The 24,108-nt window shown below is 41.7% G+C and overlaps 1 protein-coding gene across 4 annotated transcripts in view; it reads right to left on the bottom strand.

Annotated features, from left to right (window-relative positions):
• The window catches only part of LOC111862311 (KN motif and ankyrin repeat domain-containing protein 2), a 104,202-nt gene that overhangs the window by 22,135 nt on the left and 57,959 nt on the right, over positions 1 to 24,108 (bottom strand). For all 4 annotated transcript variants that reach the window (XM_033750622.1, XM_033750621.1, XM_023847590.2 and 1 more), the window contains 4 exons: positions 15,833 to 16,053; positions 6,701 to 6,781; positions 4,271 to 4,388; positions 2,444 to 3,890 (listed from right to left, as the gene is read on the bottom strand). In XM_033750622.1, the coding sequence (XP_033606513.1) occupies positions 2,444 to 3,890; positions 4,271 to 4,388; positions 6,701 to 6,781; positions 15,833 to 16,053 (1,867 nt within the window). The remainder of the gene's footprint in view (positions 1 to 2,443; positions 3,891 to 4,270; positions 4,389 to 6,700; positions 6,782 to 15,832; positions 16,054 to 24,108) is intronic.

Raw genomic sequence — 24,108 nt, 5'->3', positions numbered from 1 at the left:
TATGTTATGCACTGTTTTCATGCCATCCAGACTGTAGCCCTGACTTTGGGCCTCTAAAGCAACACTTGGGAGGGCACCCATTCCACAATAATGATGGAAATGGTTGTTGGTGAATTGTTGCGAATGAAAGAAGCCTGACTTCTACCATGATGGAATTTTTAACTTGTGCCAAGCTGGAAATGCATCAATGTGCTAGGAGATTATGTTGAAAAATAACAATACTTCAGTGCAATAAATTAGCTAAATTTAGTGTTGTAATGACCTTCATTTAATTTGTATGGCCTGGGGTACCTTACTTACTGAACAACCCTTGTGTGTGTACTGCCTATCTCATAATCACCAATCTGCTCATCCTATTAACACAAACTGGTGCTGAAAAATTTTTAGTTTCAGGTATACAATACTAGCACTTCTCAACACATTTGCTACTGGGCCAGAATTAATTTCTTCAACCAAATTTCATTTATGTAAAACTTGCAAAAAAATGTACATTATGATTATAATCTTCTGGAATGTGGTATCGTGCAGTCTGGTATACAGGTTCCTTCCAGATGTTGTACTTATATACCAGGCGGCACGGCGCCAAATCCATTAAACCCTCCACACATTAATGTTTGTATTTGGAGAAGATATGATTCATACTGCAGTAATACAACACAGTCAACATATGTTCTGTTTTCGTGTATCATCCAGGGTTGGAACAATAGGCCACAAGCCCACTTGACGCTGTAGTGCCAGAAGAATACACCTCATTCCACTCCAAAAAGTACACACACTAATAATAGTTTATTAATTGCCATGCATCTTATTCCGGATATGTTACATTTCTACTAGCACAAAAGTTCCTGAACACAAGATAAAGGAAAACTTAGAGCACTAATCACGCTCCAACAAATCTAGTTACGAAGAACACATTCACATTTTATTGTTAACGTGAGCATCAATTCCACAATTAAAATGTGAAAATAAAATGACGATAACCTCGGGCTTATTGCATACTCTTGATAGCACACAGTACTAGGACCGGGTGAATTAAAATCTATCTTTCCTTGTATCATACGTTGCGTTTCCTTAATTTTCTATCCATGACACAAAAAAAAATCCATTCCTTCCCCACTACCCTCAATTCACCAATCCTCAGCTCTATACGCTCATCCGTGCAATTCTAAATCCGTGCATACAGCTGTTTACAATGTATGAGAAAGTTGAGTATCAAATATATTTCCTTGTGGGGCGGATTCCTTATTCAAGCGCTAGCATCGCGAAGTCACTCAGAGCCACCAGAGCGAAGAAAGGTCCCGCTAGGACACCTATTTAAAATTACGACTGTAACAATGCAAATCTACCAATTATTCATTGATGCATGGTAATTTTTTCATCAATGTTTCTTTTATCTTTTTTTAAATTAAATAATATTCTAACAACTTCTCAAAGTTCAGAGCGAAATTTAATGCAATTATTGCTGAAATACTGAGCACGTAAATTGATATCCAACGCGGGAGAATGTCTATTTTTAACTTTATTGTTTCATGAATGAAAAAAAAAAGGGGGGGGGAACGAATCACTGTTAATTTTCTATATAAAATTACGTACCTCTGGCATTGTATTCAATAGCTCTGAACCATCCCAAATATTTTGTCGTACTTCACTTCTAGTTCTTAATGCCAAAATTCTGAAGGTTTCTAAAATATCGAAGTGATGGCTATTTCCGAAAAATAAAATCGAAACAGTAACTTTCCTATGCTCTAAAATTGGATGTTACATGTCGTTTACTAAACGATATGATTCATGTAGCACGCGAGTATAAAATTAAAACACATTTTTAAATCATATAAAAGAAAAGGCGAAAGGTGAAACTAAAAGAGAAGCTTAGAACTGGTCACAGACCAAGTACTCGGTCAGCCCATCCTCAGCGAATTGATTCGGTTTGGTTCATGAGAACTCATTTAGAGGAAGGAAATGCTGTTGCGAAATTAAAGTGGTCTGTGTGGAGTTCCTTTCAACCTAAGCCCCAGTTCTGGATTCGTCTGTTGGAGAAAATGTTAATATCGTCTCTAACAACAGCTAACTACGAGTGCTCACTAATCGTATTTTCTTCCCAGTACATTTTTTCGGCACATCGTTAACAAATTGGGACAGACCCGCTATTTCATTTTGCTTGTTCAAAATATAAACACAAATCTGTTCATGGTTTAAAAGATAAGTGCAGTAGAGTTACTGCAAAATTCTCGTAGAGAACTATTAAGAAGTGAGAAAGATATTTCGACTTTCATTCAATAAAATTTCACAACCGTCAAAGGGTCCAAGTTTTTAGAACGGGCGGTGTCACCCAGATATTGGTATATGCCACTGGGTTAGAACAATGTTAAAACATCCTACAATTAGACAAATGCCCTAAAAGTAAATTAAAATACATGGGACAATAGAACGATGAAATGTATACCTGCTCTTCTCCTGTATCGGCGTCGCCGTTGTGTGTCTGTTTTCAGCATCGACTTGCAGTTTCGTGTAAGTATCCTGCCTCTGAATACGATGTTTCTCTTTCGCCATTATTGGAGAGTGCACAGTTGTCGTCGTAGACGTGTAGATAGCACCACGGGCGGGAGTAGGCCTGGGTATACGCGAAATGGTTGCACTCGGACTTGTTTTCGAAATGTTTGTGGTGGGTAAAGTAACGACAGCGGTAACACTTGGACTAGGGTTCGTGGAATCAGACTTTTGTGTTAACATATTCTTGGCGACATTCTGAATTGCCACATCACATTTGTCACACAAAAACACACCGCAACCGGAATTTCTGCGTCTCGTATCGTCCCCAACAGCTGCATCTACTAATTTCCTTTTCGTTGTGTTGACTCCAAAGTCGCGGCTTCTTCTAATGTTAAGATCTTCCGTGTCCGTTCCTTCGGAGACAACAGCGCTGTTACGCGTTCCGCAGCCTATTGATCTAACAGCCACTTCCTTCTTGATTCGTGGTGAGGAGTGATCGGGCAGCTTATTTTGTAGAATGCCAATGTTGCTGAGAGAAAGTGACGTCTCTTCTTCTGCTACGAGATTTGTGACAGAACAATGACCGACACCAATACTTCGTTTCTTCACCTTACATTTATCGCAGAGTACATCGTTGACGGTGTTGTCCGATGCACCAAAATCCCTTGTTCTGGGTCTCACTTGAACCGCGGTTTCGACGTAGCGAGGCTTTGCAGAAACGCCAATTTCAATAAGCCGCCGTGGTATATCTTCAGTCTGACTGAAGGCTTCCCGACGGCAGTGATTATCTTCGGACTGGACGGCAACATCGCGTCGCTCTATGATCAATAAAACCGGCGTAATTTCTGGCACCTTCCCTATTTGAACTCCTATGTCTCTAGTGTCCTTTGGATGCAGTCTAGTACTGAAAGTTTTTTCGTACATCTGAATCGCTTTGTTGATGTTACGATCCATTTCCACATCTGAGTATACATGGTCCTTAAGAAGGTCAGTGTTGGTTGCAGACGTTTTTGTGTTGGCACTCTTAAGAACGGATTCGAAGTTGATAGCATTCATAGGAGAGACTTTAACAAGTTTTTTATGAAGGTGGCTCAAAGGGCGGATAGCTGTCGGTAGGCTTTGAGAGTCATCAGGTGGAATTTCTTCGGTGTTCACGCCGCTCAGACTTAGCCGTTGGAGGGCGGTACGTGTATTCGTCTTTGCGTTGCGAAGCCTAGGCCGTTGTGGTGACACCCCTACTTCCCGTGTTATGACAGAGCAGGTGATTCCGATGTCTCGTGAACTGTTTCTGACTGCCTTGAAACTAGAGCTTCGAGGGTAGTTCCTATCCGAGCCATCCGAACAGGACTGAGAGCGTATCCTCAGTGAAGGATCTCCTTCAGAGTCCTTGCTTCCTTGACCTAACAAACAGAGACTGCTATTAATTTATGCAATAACAATACTAAGAATCTTTGCAAAGCTGATTTATTGGTTTAAGAATGTTAGGACGGAACATAGGAAGAAAGACCCAGATACGTTGTTCATATATTCTCAAGAACAAGGCTTTATAACATTTATGACGCTGTCGAAATACGTGTAGTTTGGAAGCTGTCAAAATCATTTGAATTTAAGGGGGCAAATTTGGCTAAAAACGTTGAATTATATGCAACTGAGTTAAGAAGGGGAACTCACTGCCACCTTCCGTTTTCCGCCATCTCTGGCATTACAAGGTGCTAACAGCTGATGGGGTTTAATTTAATTTTATGCGTCTTTCACTGACTTGTTACCCTAGTTATCTTACCCTTCATATATGCTGCTGAAAAATCGTCGACTGTGTTTCTCTTATTCCTTTCAGCCTCTTCAAGTCGAAGCTGTAACAGCATCTGCCGTTTCTCCTCTTTCAGAACAGACAACTGTACCTGGAAGGAGTTCATGTAAGTATTGAGTACACACAAACACACAACTCGGCTTTACCTACTTCCAGCCCCTTCTTTCCCTCTCCCTGCATAAAATACGGCTTTCCTCACTTTCACTGTGTTGCTTTAGTTAAATACAAGTATCTCACGCCACACCAAGCCATGTATATTTGAAAAATATATGTACGAATGAAAGAACATGTGGGATGTGTTATATGAAGAGACAACCACTTAGTGAATTGTTCTGTAAATATTTATTATAGTTGCACAGTACACAGACTCACTTCGGTTTGAAGAACTGAAGACCAATAGCATAGAACCAACAATATTACTGCTTGCAACACCCATACCACTCTCTTCATAGTATCACTATATGTTCCTCTTATATAACATTGTGTCGGCCCGCACAGAAAACACGTCGTTGTCCTTATTGTTGTAGGCTTTGCCTAGCAACGACTGTTTACTCGCCGTTGCTAAGCAATGATACTTGCGTTGTCATTGTAACGTTTGCTTGAATCTGGGCAGTTCCCATATCACCAACTGCGAGATCACTTAGCAGAACTTGGTCTGCTCGCTACCGATGCCGGCCAAAGTGAACTGTGCTTCGGCTTGAGCGAACCAAACTGCTGTCTCTCGGCCCAGAACGACGGAAGCCGCACGGCAATTCTTTATAACTCTGTTGGCAGTGGATCGTTCGTAATACGGGCGTCGTGTTGGTTTGTCTGCCTTTGGTCTTCCCACATCCACGTGTGTGTTTTTGTTGGAACGTCCGTGTACAAACTAAATTCTGTGGTTCTTCAAACATTTCAGAGTAGTAGCATTTTACAAACGAATAATGAGTGTAACAAATAAAAGTAAAAACTAGTAACACATCAAAATGAAATGGTTATTCCGAAAAATTGCAACCCGTAAACTGATTCTGTAAGTTATCGAAGCAGCAGCAACTCAACGAACAGCGACACAGGCGATGTGAGATCATAAAGGATGATAGAATAAAATATTAGCACGTATTATTAACTATCATTACCCCTTTAAATGCCGAATTTCTCCAAAATGATAGTGACGCAATGCGCTATGGAGGACGCCCCCCCCCCCCCNCCCGCCAGCGGTGACGTGCCTAGCGGAGCCGAAGTGAGCCGAGTCCAAGCACGCTGGTCGCTATGCAAGGCGAGTAAACAGCGGTTGCTAGGCAAAGCGAGTAAACAGTAACCCATTACGTAACACGGGACGCCGCAGTTGCTACGTAGCCGTAAACAACTCCCAACAGAGTTGCTAGGCTATAGGCAAACACGGCGACTAGGCAACAAGGAAGCGAGGCGTTTCCCGTTGTCCGGCTGAGGGTTTATAAGGGAACTACACAGCCTACGAAGACAGTTACGAGTTGGTCAGGGAAGAGTATGCAGTCTGGTATTTGTGATACTGCCGATGGCAGTAATGTTGAGCTTGTAAATTGTGTGATTGTAAGAGCGAATGTGAAATAAAATTCGCTATATCCAATACGGCGTGAAGTTATTTGTCGCGTTATACACCCAACACGTGACAATATGTAAGAATTCAGTTCGTACCTCTCATGAAACATATTACATCTCCGCTAGAAAATTCAGCCCATTCCTGCTGTTCAGGGAAACAATCTCTCTTCATTGTGAACACCATATGAAACACACAAATACACTCTGTGGGCAGAATGCAAAGTTTTAGCATGTTACAGCAGATGGTATATATAGGAACAGCTCGAATTTAAAGGGTTAAACGTGTAGATAGGCACTGGGCTCAAAACGCCACGGCACAGCATTCCAGAAGCACTGTTCTAGCACACTCTTCTCAAGTTGTATCGAAATGGAGAAAACTGGCTTACCAACTCGGTACTATAACGTGTGTCATATCCTGCTTAACATCCTGGCTGTTCAGTGTTCTGAGATGATAGATTCTTCGATTATTTAACGAACCTGTTCAACTTCAGAGGATAAATAGCGTTGATTGCATGAGAAAATAATCATAAGCGTGTGGGTAATAAGGATTTTGAGGACGGCTGTCGTGCTATGTTTCTAGGTATTGTTCTGACATCCGCACTGGGACACTACTAAAAACTGCAAATTAACTACCGGAACAGCGGATAATTCGTCCGAGATTTAAAACCGGTACCTCCCAGTTGTTACCGCCACACCAACCTTCTTTGAAAGAAACAGAAAAAAGTTCATTAAGAAATTGGAAGATAATTAATTCGACAGAGAGGCTCTAATTACAACCTCTTCAGTAGGTTACTCGCATATAGTGGAGAAAGCACATCTTAATCTAGCAAAGAGAAAAAATCTTACCTGTAGAACTGGTATCAATTTCACTTGTTCCTCCAGTTCCCTCATTCGCTCCAGACTGATGGCCATTTGCTCTCGGATATTCTGCGTTAAACAAAGATAAGTATTACTGCTATCTCGTGGACGAGTCTTGATGTTATGATAAGAGTGTGACTAAGAATAAAGTAATACGGAGACAACACGAAGACCTGAGCGGTTAGTTTTACGCCGCAGCCGATGCTAAAGTCTCGAATTGGTGGAGATGTTCACTGGATTCTCAAGTGCTCGTTTCTCTTTGGCGAAGTTGGGTTATACCTGTGCTTAAGGATCTCGCCATGAAGTCTTTTAGCTGAATCTCCACGTGTTGTGGACTTTGGCGTAAAAAGAAAATGGGTGCCCGGCTTCACGAAATGGACGATTTTACACGTATTTCGGGGATGGAGTCTGCGGTATTCATAGAATAGAACGCGCAAGCTTCTCAGAGCAGGTAAGAGTATCGCTGATTAATAAATAGTTCCTTGCCTCTGTTCAGAATACAACCCGTCACCCAGATTCAGCTTCAAGTTTTGACCGTCTTTATCACATTGGAAAGAATCACAGTTACGAATTGAATAAGAGGTTTGGTGATTTCAAGCACCGGTATGGTTGCGGAGGTGAAGAGAAACGTCTTTGGCTCTGGAGGAAATCGAAATACATTCGCACAGATGGGAGCTTATATATGGTACCTTCGGGTAATGTTTATTTCAGAAGTTATTTATTTATCAGGTGTTTTATGAAAACACATGTAACGCAAACACATTTGCTGTTTCAGTATTTTCAGTTTATGTTCAAACGACAAGCACAACATTTTTCAAGAGCAGAAGCAGCATACTATGAAGGGATACTGACTAGTTCTTGACTGCTTTCTGGGTGCAGTTCTTGTGTGATGCCGTAGCACTGAATTTGGACTTCAGCACTGCGGATAAGATTAACGCCAATCACGCATATTATTCAGGAAGTATAGATTATTCAGAAAGTTAGAAGTTGTTTGGAAGTAATTCCGAGAATGACTGAGCTGAGGTTTAAAAATTAATACAGATGTATCATTGCGATTTACAGCAGCATTCTAGTATTATACTAATGGTCTTAGGCCGAAAAGAACTTCGTGGTCGCGGGTTCAAATCCAACTTAGAGCAAGGATTGACCTCTACATAGATTAAACAAATTAAAACCACTGGGAAATGATTCTAGAGACTTCGAAAATCTGGTAAATGCGATTCGTTGGACGGTACCTTCATCAAATGCAACAAGGCCTATGTACTGAACATAAATAGCATATGTATTATCAATGTAAGCAGAAATTCCGGATTCAGTTTAAGCAATTCCTTTTACGAAACAGATAGAGAATTGGTCCGACCAGAATGAAAAATAATCATTAATAACGTTTTTGAATATGGGTACATTACTTTGGTAGAATTTCACATACTTCAGGGATAAGCCCACGCATTAGTCTAGCTGGTAAATATTATTGTAAAATGACAATGCTATTGAACGATTTCAGCATTCTTTGAAGTGATAGGGCTTGCGTCGGTTTACATTTTTGTATCGTACTCCATATGCTTTTCATTGAAATCATGTACGTAGTTGTACACACCGTGGTGTAGCGCGACGAACATTCTGAACTGACCTGCACATCACATATATAAAAACTCTCGATCTACATATACTTCCCACCCCATTTATGTACGTCTTCGTTTTATCTTTATTGCTCACTGTCTGTTTTTGGGTCAGGACGGTAATATGAAGGAGAACAAATTGTAACAAAATGTTCTAAATTACGTACGGGGTTTAGTGATGTCTAAATATACTTATCCAGAATTAAGTGTACAAGTAAATATGGACTCTAAGGGCGGCCGCACACCAACTGCGTCAAGACAAGCATCAAGACATGAGACAAAAGACGCAGTCTTGCTTCATTCGTGATTCGTCAGCATCATGGCTCAGACCGGTGTGCGGCGGTTTTCATAATCTCATTCGTTCCAACTGTGCTCCTTTCTCTGCGTCATGTCGCAGACATCGTGTCTTGATTGTTATATGTCTTGATGTATGCCGGTGTGCGGCCTACCTAACAAGTGGATTAAGCCCCCTACAACATAAAATAAGTAAGAGGAATTAGCCATTGCACTCAGTATTACCAAAGATTTGCCACACTATTCGAAAATACTAATATACGTTGTGCGTTCAAGTTCTAAGGTCTCCGATTTTTTTTCTCACACAATAATCATACAAAAAATTTGAAACTTCTGTCACTTTTCAACGTAATCTCCCTGCAGCCGTACACATTTTTCACAACGTCGACGCCATGATTCCATGGCCGCTGCGAACGCTTCTGTAGGAGTCTGTTTTGACCACTGGAAAATTGCTGATGCAATAGCGGATTGAAAAACGGCATCCATGTCTCATCCATTGTCACAGTTGATGAAAAGAAAGTCCCATTCATGCCTTCATCATTGCCATGCGTGCAGCCTTGTGGTCATCCGCCAAAATTCGTGGAACCCACCTGGAGGACACTTTCCGCATTCGCAGGTCTTCATGCAGGATTTTGTGCACAGATCCCACGGAAATGCCAACTTTGGGGGCGATGTTTTCCACACTCAATCGGCGATCCTCCAAAACAACTTTCTCAACTCGCTCGACCATGTTGTCAGACCGGCTGGTGCGAGGCCGAGATTGTTTTGGTTCGTTGTCACACGACGTTCGGCCTTCTTTGAACTGTCGCGCCCACGAACGCACATTTTTCACATTCATGACACCATCACCACATGTCTCACTCAACTGGCGATGAATTTCAATGGGTGTCGCACCACGCAAGTGGAGAAAACGAATGATTACTCGCTGTTCTTGTAACGAAAACGTCGCCATTTTAAGTATCAAAAACACTCCTCACACTCGCCGCTATCACTAGAGTTCTTCCATCTCTGTCACGCATTCACAAAGAGTGCACACGTATTTTAAACAAAACCGCATGTGTCTATCTGCTCCCAGTCCTGAGAAAAAAAATCGGAGACCTTAGAACTTGAACGCCCCTCGTACTTTCAAAAGACACCCTGACATATTACAGAAATAAAAATAATGAAAAGGCAGATAGGATATTAAAAATAAACCGTTGTGAAAGACACACCTAAAATCATCGAGCCAACATCCGAAGATGTTCATATATTAATTAAAACATGCTGAAATACACAACACGGAAAACGTTCACGATATTACTGAACTGAAAATCACATATAAAAAGAAATGCGTTATAACATATGACCTAAATACGAAATAATAGAGAAAATTTCAGGATTAAAGACAGCCAGTTTGTAATTAAAATCATGTAAGGAAATAAAATGTTCCTTAACTACCGAACTTATTGCCATGATCGTGAAGCACATCTCAGTATATCCAAGAGTTCTCCAAATTACCAACAGATCTTAATCACATGATCAGCAACCTTGGAACACTGAGTAAACCTAAAGAAATCAAGAGATGCGCTACAACGCCAACGAGAACCCACTCCTTGTTGTTTACAATTCCATTTATTAGCAATCAGTTGAGATAATATTTAGACTTCAATAATGCAGGACCTCAAAGAGAGCAGAGGAGAATGGTGTGAACAGAGAAATTGGATATAATTATTTCCGCTTGCAAATTTCCTAGACAGCCACCCGCATATTTTCAGCAAGTGGTACACCTGTGTAAGATACTTATTTGTATTGTCACATTATATACAAATGGCCAGTGCCAACTGACTGCACCATATGTGCGTAAAGATTCCGTTGCAGAGAACTGGGATTAAAGGGACGCTATTTATTCAAGCAAGACTTAAAATCGAGCAAATTCTTTTAGTTGAATGCAACGTCTTTCTCCTAGAGATTTTGTTTTTCACACTGTGCAGGCTCCACTACTCCTGCTGCAGTTCCCCTTCTGCTTAACACAGCGAACAAGAAAAACAAATCGGGTAGTACTTACTATGGGATTCTAACGATGGTGTACTACCCGCAGAGATATTGGGTTTTCGGACTTTATCCATCGTCCTGATTTTAAGGTAACTAAGAAAAACACGACGTTTCGGAAACTGGATCTGTTTCCGTCCTCAGGTGAGGGAAAACACCTGGACTCATTGATTGAGGCTAGCTCTTTCTAAGGGACCCAACAGAATAGGTGTTTTACTTCACCTGAGGACGGAAACAGATCCAGTGTCCGAAACGTCGTGTTTTTCTTAGTTACCTTAAAATCAGGACGATGGATAAAGTCCGAAAACCCAATATCTCTGCGGGTAGTACTTCATTACAATTTTTTTTCCTTGGCACTACAGCCCCAGTGGGCCTAGGCCTACCTCCATGAACTTCTCCGTTCACTTCGGTTTTTCTAGATCTTACACGTTCGGTAGGACTCCTTGTGCGGGTGATCAGCTCGTCGCAAGGCCTCTACCTGTACACAAACACAGAAAAACGCACACACACAAACTAAAGATCCATGCCCTGAGTGGGATTCGAACCCACGATCCTGGTTTCCAAGCAAGCGAAGACAGTACATGCCTCAGATCGCTCGGCTACCGTGACCGGCCTTCATTACAAATATACAACATAATAAAGACAGATTTTGGTTAATCCCACTCCAGTTTTTTCCTTCTGATTGGCTACTTTCGTGGTTTAGCTTCATGCGTCTTTGTAAATATTTTTCAGTCACCGTCGTTAAGTAAACGTGATGCTACGAATAACGTTCTGTATGACCAAATGATTTGCGGCTTCTCGAGAAGGGCTCAGCTCAATGAGTGAGTGAGTATTGACCAAATTCATTCTGCCAGACATGTGTGCTCTCTTTCAGTAAGTTTTCACAAGTTCAGATATAGAACATATTTGGATCTGTCTCTTCAGATTTCAAAACGAAAGAAAGGATGGGCTGTATTTTAAACATATATATTTTTTGTTCATGGTTTCCTCCGTTCCTTTGGGATAATGAAGGCTTTGATGCCTTGAAATAGGCCACAACCGTCTGTTTCCAATCCTTTCCAACTCATCGCATATTATCTTTCTGTCGCCTACTTCAATCACATGCAAATTCTGCTGTTCATTCAACATCTACATAAAACATACGAACAAAATAAACATCAGAGTCCTTCCAGGGAAACGATGTGAGATTAATTTAAAATTTACCATTACTCGTCACCATTCTATATTCATAAACATCCTTGCACTGTTTCAGTAAACACCGAATGCACTTGCAAATGACATACAAAAAAAAAACTCCGTGATTTTAGTCCGCAAGCGAACTATAGCGACCGAGCGACCGCCGCTTGTCGCCGAAGTTTAGTGTCAAATTTAGTAGAAGATGGTGTCGCGTGGTCAGCGCAAAAAACCCCCACGGCCGTTAATTTCGGTTTTCTAGACCGGAGCCGCTATTTCCTTGAAATAGCTCCTCAATTGTCATCACGAGGCTGAGTGGACCCTGTTCCAGACACACCATTTCTCCGAAAAAATCTGGTAGCGGCGGGAATCGAACCCGGACCTCTGGATCTGTAGCCAGGAACGCTGACCACTACACCACAGAGGCGACTTGCAATTGATATAATACAGTAAAATCAACTGCATATGAACATGCTTCGTCTTATCATCGGAGACGTGTTCTACTTGACATGCGTCACGTTGTTCTCTCTGGAATTGAGCACTGCTAAGGAACCTTACACACCTGAAACGTTCAGAGAACAGATTTACACAAATATTTGTACTCATGATTTAATGCTGAATGCTTGCTGGACTAAGTCTGGTTTCCTCTGCTTCTCACGTAAGTTCGTAATCAGAACAAGACCAAACTAACAAATTAACAAAGTAGTCACCAAATATCGTCTTCCCGAAACACGAAAATTTAATATTCAAACAGTAAACCTGTTTCAGATGGAATTCCAAACGACCTGAACGTGATTCACTTTTCAAAGACGTTCCAGGTGATTTCCAAGTCGCCATTTTCATTTCCACTTCCTCATCATACAGTTTTTGTTTATTTTAGGAAATTTTACATTTGGGATTTTCCACGCCCCCTGATATAATTGAAAATACTGATAGAATTAAAAACTCCATTTTGAAAACTGTCACGTTTATCTTTTCGATAAATTCATCTTGCGCAATATGTGTACGTGCTTCAGGAGACCCGATGAAGTTACGAGCTGCCGGCCCAGGCGTTAATGGAACAGAGTTGTGAGGGAATCACGTGATTATACAATGGTACATATAGGATTCTTGTCTATGATGATGATACAAATCTATTGGGTGATAACATAAATGCTACAAAAAAGACCCCAGATGCTCTAATCGACACTAGTAAGGAGGTTAGCCTAGAAGAGAGAATGGAAAGAACTAATTATAAGCTGTTGCCTCGTCACCAAAATACAGATCAGAATCATAACATGAAGATGGCCTATAGGTTCTTTGAAAATAAAGCAAAGTTAAGATATTTTTGGAAGACAGTAAGTAAAGTAAAGTTATCCCTGTAACAGGCCGTGGAGGCCCATAGGGTTGTGAGACGTTGAGGGTCCCACATTATCTAAACAATCGGCACATAGATGGCGGCAAGGTTGTCAGACTTACGCGCCGGTCGCCCATTACCCCCGAGAATATTCATGGTACTCATTTCTGTTAGAGGTTGAGTCGACTCCAGGGCAATAGTGCGGCTGGAAGGTTCAGGTCAATTGAAAAAAATCCAATGACCTCATCGGGACTTGAACCCGCGACTTTCCTGCTTGTAGCATAGTGCCTCAGCCAACAACGCTACCGCGTGCCCCTTTTGGAAGACAATAACAAACTAAAATCTGACTCGGCTAATGCTTGCTACCAATAAGTTCAGAACTTTTTTTTCTTCCCGTGTGCTGTCTAAAAACGTAGAGATTAGACTGCACAGAACTATTATTTTGCCTTTAGTTAGTTAGTTATTTAGAGAGGGTGGGTTTCCCCATGCACCGCGACCAGTTTGATCTATTGTGCTTCCCTCTATGATATTCTAGCAGTCTCTATACCCTACCGATAAATGGTGCGTACCATCAGTCCCGCCGAGCATGCGAGTTCGGCCACTTGCTTAGTGTCTATAATGCTTCCCCCATCTATCAGAGGCCTTAGAGACTATTGTTGGGCGGGAAACGTCCTGGAATTTGGCTCAGTGATCCCCTTTGGGGATATGAGGTTCTTTTACGTGCCGTAAAGTTACGACACGGGACACACAGCTTAAAGTCCCTCCCGAAGGCTTGTTCCCTGAATTTTTCCGCCCTTAAAAATTCGACGACCTCCGCCGGGTATTTGAACCCGCGTACTACGAGTCATGAGGTGGGAACGTTACCTCTAGACTACGGAGGCCGCTTTATTTTGCCTTTAGTATGATATGGGCGCGAATTTCACACTGTGACTCTTGGTCTCTGAAAATAAGGGAAGAACACAGACAGAAGGTTCCCCAGGATTAGATGCTGAGGAGCATATCTGCACCTAAGAGAAATGAAATAACAGGAGGCTGGATAAAACGGAATCATGAGGAACTTCATAATTTATACTTCTAGCGAAACATAATTAGAATAAAGTGAAGGAGGATGAGGTTGGCGGTGAATATAAAACACATGGGAAGGAAAAGGGGTTTGGTGGGAAAGCCGAAAGGAAACACGGCAATTCTAGGACCTAGAGGTAGATATGGCCATAACATTAAAACTGACCTTAGAGAAATAGAATCGGAGTACAGAATGGATTCATCCGGCTCAGGATAAAGACCAGTTGCTGGCTACTGTGAGCACGGTAAAGAACCTTCGGGTTCCATATGATGTTGGGAATTTCTTGAATGGCTAAGAAACTGTTGGCTTCTCAAGGACTCGCATCCATGGAGTTCGCTGTTTGGGCATGACATTTCTCGAGCGCCATAAGCAAATGGAAGGGACGTAGATGGAAAAATGAGCTAAAGCTAGGGCACGTGAGGCAATGCACTCCACGAACTTCTCGAAACATTAGCAACTACCCGCGAATTTTCGAAGACCTACGTCTGTCATATAAAATGTAAACAAAATTGTAAATTTATTAATCCACTTTCAAACACTGAGGCGTAAGTTAATGTTGGGGTCGTATATTTTCGGTACTTAGGGGCGCGTCGCCCTTGTTGTGAACGACAAATTGAAAACAGTGTTAATGAAAAATTTTCTAACGCATATTTTGCTAGAGTTGCCGAAGAAAACAGTGATATGAACTCAACCAGTATAGTCGGTCTGAAAAGAATACGCATGAACCCGAACTGCAGAATACGAAGCAGTAATGCAGGCAGGCACTTCTCCTGGTGGACTGAGAATCAGTTTTGGTTGGTGCGCCATGCATGGGAGAACAGTAACATTTGTTACTTATCATTAACAGACGTTTCCGGTGATAGTTTCTGGAACCTTACGAGCGAGGAAAAGTATTAGGGTCTCGGAAAAGTGGCCGTCTTCTTAATAACCTTCTTCAGTTCTGCTTTTTGAACGGTGAATATCAGGTCAACATATTTTTCTGACTCACAGATGACCACTTGATTTTAGTAGTTAGCATCTGAACAACGAAACAAGAAAATAGGAATAAGGTTTTGTAACCCCCCTTTCAGTAATCAAGGGTCCTGAAGACGTGTACATCCGGCAAAACCTCTGAATCGATATATGACAATCACCGTACTTTCCGGAATATATGACTCATAAAAGAACGTAAAGTGTGTGTGTCAGAGAGAGGTGACTTGATATTTAGATCAGGGAGCCACGAAGTAACACTAAACTGGCAAAAATGACATAATAAGTAGTTTCCTAATTTATACTCTTCGCCTGATACTGATAAATGAAGGATGAGATAGGAGGGACACAAGGAAATCTTGGAGACGAAATCCTAAAGGGAAGAGGCCAGAGTCCGGATGGGTTCGAATGCTGCTCCGGACATATATTTATATCGGCGAATTTCTATTCTGAAAGAGACCTTTCTTTGCGCCCATCTTCCGTCTAAACTATTCATCGCTTCAGGAACAATTGTGGATCCGAACAGTTGAACAACAATTCAATACACCAAGTATAAACCAATCAAAAAATAGGTAAAATAATTCGAACGTCAGGACGAAGATAAATCCGCACTTGCCTAATCTTGGTACTTAGCCTACCTGCAAAGTTCCCGTACTGAGTCCAGATGCTGCACTTCCAACACTGGCGACGTCAAAGTCCTGTAGAAGTCCTGTATCATCGTGTGATGTGGTATGATTGGCGATGGGTTGACCGTTGCCGTTTTGTCCAGCAGTCGCAGAACTTGAAGCCGCAGACATGCTGGACATCGAAGACACGGACTCAGTACGTTGCATGAGACTCATACCTGGTCCAGGTACGTCTGTTTTGAAGAAGAATGCATCATGAACATATTATGTACAGTAACAATACACTACACTACACAACGGGAAATATAATAAGTTACGATTGATCTTCATTTAATACAGACTGGCTTATGTCAGATTTATGCGAAATGCTATGGAAGTGACAACAACTCGCGCATAAATACCATCAGGATCAGTTAAAGTTATTCATAAAAAAACTAGAAATTCGCATTTAGCAGCTGTATAACCCTCACTGAAAAGGTACACACAAACTCAGGTGAGGTAAAGAACAAACAGCGGTGTCTATCCCCACAAACAAAATCAACAGAATCACCGGTTCTCTTTGCAAATCTTCGCTTTCTACTTTCCTCTTGTGGGCTGATTTTCTTTTTGTTTACTCTTCGACCGTGAAGATGGAAGCAGGACGTTCCTCAGAAAATTCGGTGAACATCTACCGGGCTACATGGCGTCACATCCGAGGAGTTAATACTTTCTGTAGCCACAGTTCTGAGAGCCTAAAATCCAACATATTTTGGTGTTGTTACAACTTATAATACTGTACGTGTACATCTCCCAGCACTGCCACAAAAATGTCTTCTTGATATATAACGGTTTCCGTCCTTACGTGTAGAATACACGACGAGAGCGCATGCGTTACGAGAAGATGATATTAGCAGGAAACAAAATTCAGAAAATTCCCCGTCTAATTTATGATTGCACTTCATCAAATTTAAGTTAAATAGCTCGATAGTCCCACTGCGTACACATACTACATGACACATGAAATAAATATTTGTTTCCTAAACAGCTGAAACACGTGATACTCGTATTTCACAAATAGAAGACGTCATACACAGTATTTTAAAATCACTTTTAAAACGAAATGGTAGATATGCTGCTGAAATATTTGTCATCGTTGTGTTCGAGAAATAATTTACTGGTACAGCCAGTGTGCATGTAAGCCGTGAACTGGACGAGCGAGGAAGAATAACCCTTGAGTCACGCACCGGTGACCTCATGTCTGACAATCCACTCTTATGGAAATGGGCAGAACGGTATATCCGAGACTTCCTCTTTCGCCTGGTGGGGATCTTGGATACTCTCCGATATGCAGGAATAAGCGAAACCAACGTTAGAAAAGCACATCACTTGTTCTTCACTCTTTGTTGTATGTTCTCATCAGACTAAACATGTGGATTGTGGCTCCAAGTGTTGTTCTTGCGCCATCTTGGCCTCTGTCTGCAGGGTTGTAGTGAACTTCAGAGGAGCATACGATTGACGAACTTTCCATTTCATCATCGATGGATATTGGTGACCTAAAGAGAGGACCCATAGTTTATTGAGTGATTCGAACCACGGTAGGAGTCTGAGTTCTCCATATGCACAAAGGTTTGACGTACGGACAATCCGCACTAGATTGGCTGAGCTCGAATCCAAGGCTTTCTGCACGAAAGGCCAGTTCCTTACCGCTAGACCACCATGTGGACAGAGCTTTAATGTTTCTTTCCGATAGCACAAACACATTCTGAGATATCTGTGTTGTGTATTTAACGGCATATTCTCAACTGTACAAATAGCATAAAGATGGACGAGAGGACTGTTCCCAGTCATACATTAGGAAAAATGTTAAATGAATGTGTCGTATTATATTTTAAAGTACTGACCAAGAATTTGCCGAGTAACAGGAAGATTCCTTGGGGGTAAAGGGCGGCCGGTGCGTAAGTTTGACAAACTTACCACCAACTGTGAGCCGATTGTCTAGAAGATGCGGGAGTCTCGATATGTCACGGCCTGTTACAGGGACAGCTGTTACCCAGAATTTTCCTGGGTGGATTAAGGAAAACCACGAAAAACCTCCGTACGGATAACCAGCCTCCAGGTGTTCCATAAAGTACTCTAGGGCTAAACACTTCACCTTGAGTTATCTGGCAGTAACGTATGCCCTTCTACTTGCCAGGGAATCCGCTGTAACGAACCTTGAGTTATCTGGCAGTTACGTGTGTCCTTCTACTTGCCAGGGAATCCGTTGTAACGAACCTTGAGTTATCTGGCAGTAACGTATGCCCTTCTACTTGCCAGGGAATCCGCTGTAACGAACCTTGAGTTATCTGGCAGTTACGTGTGTCCTTCTACTTGCCAGGGAATCCGCTGTAACGAACCTTGAGTTATCTGGCAGTTACGTATGCCCTTCTACTTGCCAGGGAATCCGCTGTAACGACTTAATTTGTTGTGGCATTCTTCAATCTGTCCAAAAATACAAGTAGCTATAATACTTTAACACAGATCACGGTCGGTTTCTTCATGTATGTCTCCCGATTTATCATGATTATCAGTCTCCACAGATGATACAAAACCGTCGATACCCAAACTGATAACATGAAATAGGTCACTGTCCTTTCCCTCATTATATTTTCGAAGTTATAATGCAATACCATCCTCTCCTTCGACAATGCATAAATTATGTATTTGAGAAAGGTTCCCTGAACACATTTAGAAGGAAGAAATGCGATGAGCTGCATTGTCCTCCAATATAAAGCCTGACGCAGTAATTTATAATGTTAAGATGTTTCTTTCTGAGTGAGAACGGTTCTTATAAAGCTATGGCGAAATATTATGACTAAGTACACATGAAATAAGTACTCACATCTCCAGGCAGACCGCATACTCACCTTAGGCTTCTGTTTTCCACTGTATTAGCGCACATTTGTGACAGAAGACTTACCGCAAAGTTACTGCAGTCTACAATGTCAACGATTAATTCACGGATTTAAAGTCCGCTCAAATAATAATATAAAGGGATGTCTACTTATTAAACAAGCCAATCCAACGCTAAATTTAAATAAAAGAAGTCCTAGATTTCGGTAGTCTTAATTTATCGCGTCAGATATTGAAATCTTTTACTACCACGAACCGGATATTCTGAAATTAGGCAGTGGGACTTCAGCCACATTAAACCGCAGGACTTTTGGCATTTGTAGTGGTACTTCCAAGCCGGGGTAGCGCAGTCGATATAGCGACTGCCTATGGGCTGGACGAGACCGAGGGGTCGGAGCTCGAGTCCCGGTACCGTCAGAATTTTCTCTTCTCCATACAGTCCAGACCGGCTCTGGGGCCCACCCAGCCTCCTAGCCAATGGGTATCGGGGCTCTTTCCCCGGGGGTAAAGCGGCAGGGGCGTGAAGCTGACCACTCACCTCTAGCTAGTGCCGAGGTCAAGAAAATGTGGATCTATATATCCACTCCCCCATACGCCTTCAAGACGTAGTGCTTAATTAGACAAGCACAGGGGAAACTTTAACTTTTTACCTTTTTTACTTCCTCTGCATCAAATGTAAGCCTGTCTCCATGACTCAGTCTCTTGCAATGTGACCAACAATGAACACGATTAGAAGTTAGGCACTGGTTGGCCGACGGACTACGATGGAGAGAGAGAAAGACAAAGTTGTACAGAGAGCCCCAAGAGTTGCACCGGTACGTAATATGTACTTCATTTATACAAACCTGACATTCACACTTCCTCTTTCAAAACTCAGCAACTACGAGGACTAAAGTACCGTACCTTTTCTTGTCGTAAACTAAACAGGTTGCTATGGGAACTAAAAGACTGACAAATAAAGAACCTGATACGAATTCACTAAAGAATGTATTCAATCTTTATCTGAAAGCAAGTTTCATCATTATCTGCCCACAGCATTATCGATTTCCAGTCTTTCTGATAACATGTTGGGTGTAAACATTTTTCACGCCAATTCTCTCCATATTCAACAGGTTCTTTTAACTCCTAAAAGCAAAAAAAGTAAAGCTATCCCTGTAACAGGCCCTGAAGGCCCATAGGGTTGTGAGACGTTGAGGGTCCCACATTATCTAGACAATCGGCTCAAAGATGGCGGTAAGGTTGTCAGCCTTACGCGCCGGCCGCGCTCTATTCCCCAGGAAAATTAATTAATTAATTAATTAATTCCTCCCCCCGATGGTGTCTCTACTTTGACGTAGTGGAGGGGCTTGCGTGGTCAAATGACCCTGAGAGCTATGTCGGCGGTAGCATAGCTACTGGTAGGGTCACCCATGCCGGACAGGTCGAAGGGGATGACCCAGACTAAAAGAGATACCCTGGCCCTCCAGGTTGGGGGTTGGGCGAGAGGCTGACGACCTCTCACCGTAAAAATATATAAATGTCTCGAAACCTGGAATCAAGCCTCGGAAACCTCAACACAATGGAAGACGACTTCTGGCAAAGAATATGGGCTACTCTCTAGAAACATGGAATGTGAAAACCCTCAATAAACCGGGTGCCATGAAATCTGTACTAGAACAGATAGATAAGTACAATATGAAAATCACAGCTATACAGGAAATTAGATGGCTGGGTAAAGGAATCATGGACTTAAAGAAACATACTGTATGTTACAGTGGTAAAGCAGAAGGCAATAAGGAATTTGGTGTAGCCTTTGTAATAGAACGGGAATTTAAAAGCGTAATAATAGACTTTAAACCAATAAGTGAAAGAATTTGCACTTTGAGAATTAGAACGAAATTTTTCAATATGACGTTGATTAACGTGCGCGCACCTGCAGAAGAAAAAGAGGAGGAGGTCAAAGACTGTTTCTGTCAAAAAATGGAAGAGACATATGATTCAGTACCAAGTAATGACATAAAGGTTATTTTAGGGGATCTTAATGCCAAAATAGGTAAAGAGAAGGAACATAGAGGAGTAATTGGGTCAGATAGTTTACATGATACAACCAACCATAATGGAATAAAATTAATAGATTTTGCAGAAAGTAAGAACTTGATCGTCAGCTCTACATACTTCCCGCACAAAAATATACATAAAAGGACATGGGCAGCACCGGATGGGGTAACCTTCAATCAAATAGATCATGTCCTCATAGAGAAGCGATTTGCGACGAATATCCTGGACGTAAGAACATTAAGAGGGGCCAACTGTGATAGTGATCATTACTTAGTACAGGTCAAATATAGATGCAAAATAAGTTGTCAAAGATCCAAGCAGTATGAGAAATGTAAGAAACTTAATATTGACAAGATTACGGAGAGTGATAAGAGAGAAGCATTTCAAAATAAAACTGAAGAAATTAATGACAATGGAGCAAATAAAGAAGTAACGGCAGAAGGGATATGGGTAGATTTTAAAACCGCAACAATTACAGAAGCCAAGAGGACTCTGGGATATCAAGGGAAATAGGATAATAGAGAATGGTTTGACGAGGAATATAGCATATCACAATTCACCATGCATTAAATTTGAGTATTCCTTTGATGCTAAAGCTGGTTGAAAATATCGAGGATCTTTTTAAAATTCCCTTGATGAAACATGTTAAATTGATACATTTTTTAAAATTGGCATTGCTTTGTAGAACACACATTCAGGACTTCAAAAAGAGGTCCGATTTCACCTTACTCGAGTCCGAATTTGTATGCTTTTAAACGGAAATCCTACTTAGACCGAGCAGAGGAGAAACTACCGCTACTCTGGATCTCGTGAATACGATCAGATCGGCATTTCCTTAAGCATTTTGTTGTCGTGCCCCTCAGAAGCTGTTTAATTGTAAATAATGAGTTTAAATAGAAATGCAGTTAAAAGAAAAGGTAACGTGGGATATTGCAGATAATTAAGGGATAAGACTGCTTCAGCAGTATTCAATAATAACTGTGGTAAAAATGTTTTTCGTTTACATTTGATTTTACACAACCATAAAGGATTATCCCTGCCACCCGATTTAATTTGGCAGTTCATCAGTTGAGTGTTCTCGTTCCTCTTCCTCTACCTTCTCTTCCTTGTCGCCTCTTCTTCTTCAGATTAATTCTGAAATTTGAATCTTATAGACAGTTGGTACGAATCCGCGGACGGGGGATCAGCCCGTCGCAAGGCCGCCACCAACCTAGAACAANACAACATAAACGGGGGGGGGGGGGAGACAGACATCCATGGCTCACCCACGATCCCAGTGTTGGAGGGGGAGACATTTCGTGCCTTAGACCGCGTGGCCACTATGATGGTGTTTATTTATTGTACGAGTATTTCAAACTTTAAATAGAACATATTAAACTTGAATTTTTATAAATCCAATCTGCACTGCCAAGACAGCAATTAGGCTTAGTTCTCACTCATTAAAAAATGAGAGCTCAAAATAAGGAGCCATTTAGCTTTTCTGTGATTTGGATATAAGCATATGTCGGAGCTAACTACCACAGGAAAAGAAATTAATTTGTTTGTAATTTTTTTTTATTTCTCTGCGAATTTACAATCTACTCACTACAGTAAGGAGCAATAAGTAAACTGGTTAAAAGTAGGAACGTGAGTAGAGAATCAACCAGCGTCGATGCTCTTAAAAACAATTGATGTTAGAATTTATTGCTTAACCTAATTTTGTCTTTTCGGAAGGTCGGATGGCCACTGTCTCTTCAGTTTCCGTACAACGTTGGGAGGGTTTCTTATTTCTTCAATTAATCTGTTGTCATGTCCTTGTAGTCGTTGTTTGTAGAGTAGAGCTAATCTTCGTATCTCGTCTGTTACATATGGGACTTGCAGGTCGTTGTGGAGCGTCCGATTGGAGACGTATCAGGGTGCGTTGGTGATTGTTCGTAGAACTCTGGACTGTAGCCTTTGGATGATTTGTGTATTTGATGGCTTTGCACAGCCCCACAGTTGAACTCCATATGTCCATATATGGAGTCAGACTTAAAATAACTGGTCTACTGCACACTTGACATCAGATTTATGAGTTTCTAAACTTCAACGGAAGAAATCACTGACACATAGCAATCCCTGTACTTGATTACTTAACCGCCAAGCCATGAAAACATATGGAAAGTGGAGGTTTAGCTCCACCATTCTTCTTCAACGCCAGGATTCGATTCCCAGGAGAGGTAAGACATTTTTCTCTACTCAGGTGTCCAGACCGGATGTAGGACCCACCCAGCTTCCTACCTAATAAGTACCGGGAACTATTTCCCTGGGATTAAAGCGACCGGAGCGTTAAACTACCCACGTATCTCCATCTAGTGACGAGGACAATAATAATGGAGTTATGCCTCCACTCCTCAATATATCTTTATGACATAGTGCTTAATTAAGCACACGGGCGACTTTAACTTTTACTTCTAAACAGCATCCCTGGCCTGCCCTCACTGTCCGTAAGAAGGGCAGGCCCTTAGAATGGCACTGCACCCCCTGAGCGACTATGACTGCTATGACTATAGACTGCTGTGAGCTGCATGCTGACTGCTTTCCATTGGTCATTCTAGATACATGGCGGGCTAGTACGTCAAGTTAGGACATGATTTCTCTTCCGAAATCATTCCAATTTATTGTTCACTAATCACCATACTCTCGGACGCTATAGTCCGAGATGCTGACAGTGCTGTTATAAAACCACAATAAATAAATAGCACGGCCTTATGTATGAAAGTAGGTCAGTTAGAAGTACTGTAAAAATAAACCTACCGGGAAGCCCTAGGTTTTCTGTTTTTTGTTTGTTTGTTTGTTTGCTGATAAGCGTGCCTCCTGTGCTGGGTATTTATATACATTTCAGTTTGCTCGCACTTGGAGCATAGAGCATCCTCTGAGGGGGATCAGCCCGAAGCAAGGTCGCTACCTATACACAGGACAACGCAAAAACAGACTAAATGCAGACAGGCACCTATGCCTTAGTGGGATTCGAATCCACGATCCCAGTGTTCAAGCGACCGTTCATGCCTTAGACCGCGCGGCCACAGTGATCCTCTGTGTAGGTATCATCATCATCAGTACTCTGTCAAGACGACAGGTCCACAATCTCTTTCAAAACAATTCCTCCACTTAATGCGATCTAGAGCTTTCTCCTTCAAATGACAGTATCCTCTTCTGTACCCAAGGTCATCCAGCATCTTCTTACGTCTTCTTCCTCGTCTTCTTGTCACTTCTATCCGCCCATCTATCTTTCCTTCGATAGCTTCTTTTAGAAGGCAGTTTCTGCGTAAAACATGACCAATCCAATTAGCCTTCCGTTTTCTTATTTCATGTAGGATATTCCTCTGCTCACTGACTCTAATTAACACTTCTTCATTTCT

This window comes from Cryptotermes secundus, unplaced genomic scaffold (assembly GCF_002891405.2).
Source record: "Cryptotermes secundus unplaced genomic scaffold, Csec_1.0 scaffold179, whole genome shotgun sequence".
Classification (NCBI taxonomy): Eukaryota; Metazoa; Arthropoda; class Insecta; order Blattodea; family Kalotermitidae; genus Cryptotermes; species Cryptotermes secundus.
This window is presented reverse-complemented; position numbering and strand designations above follow the sequence as displayed.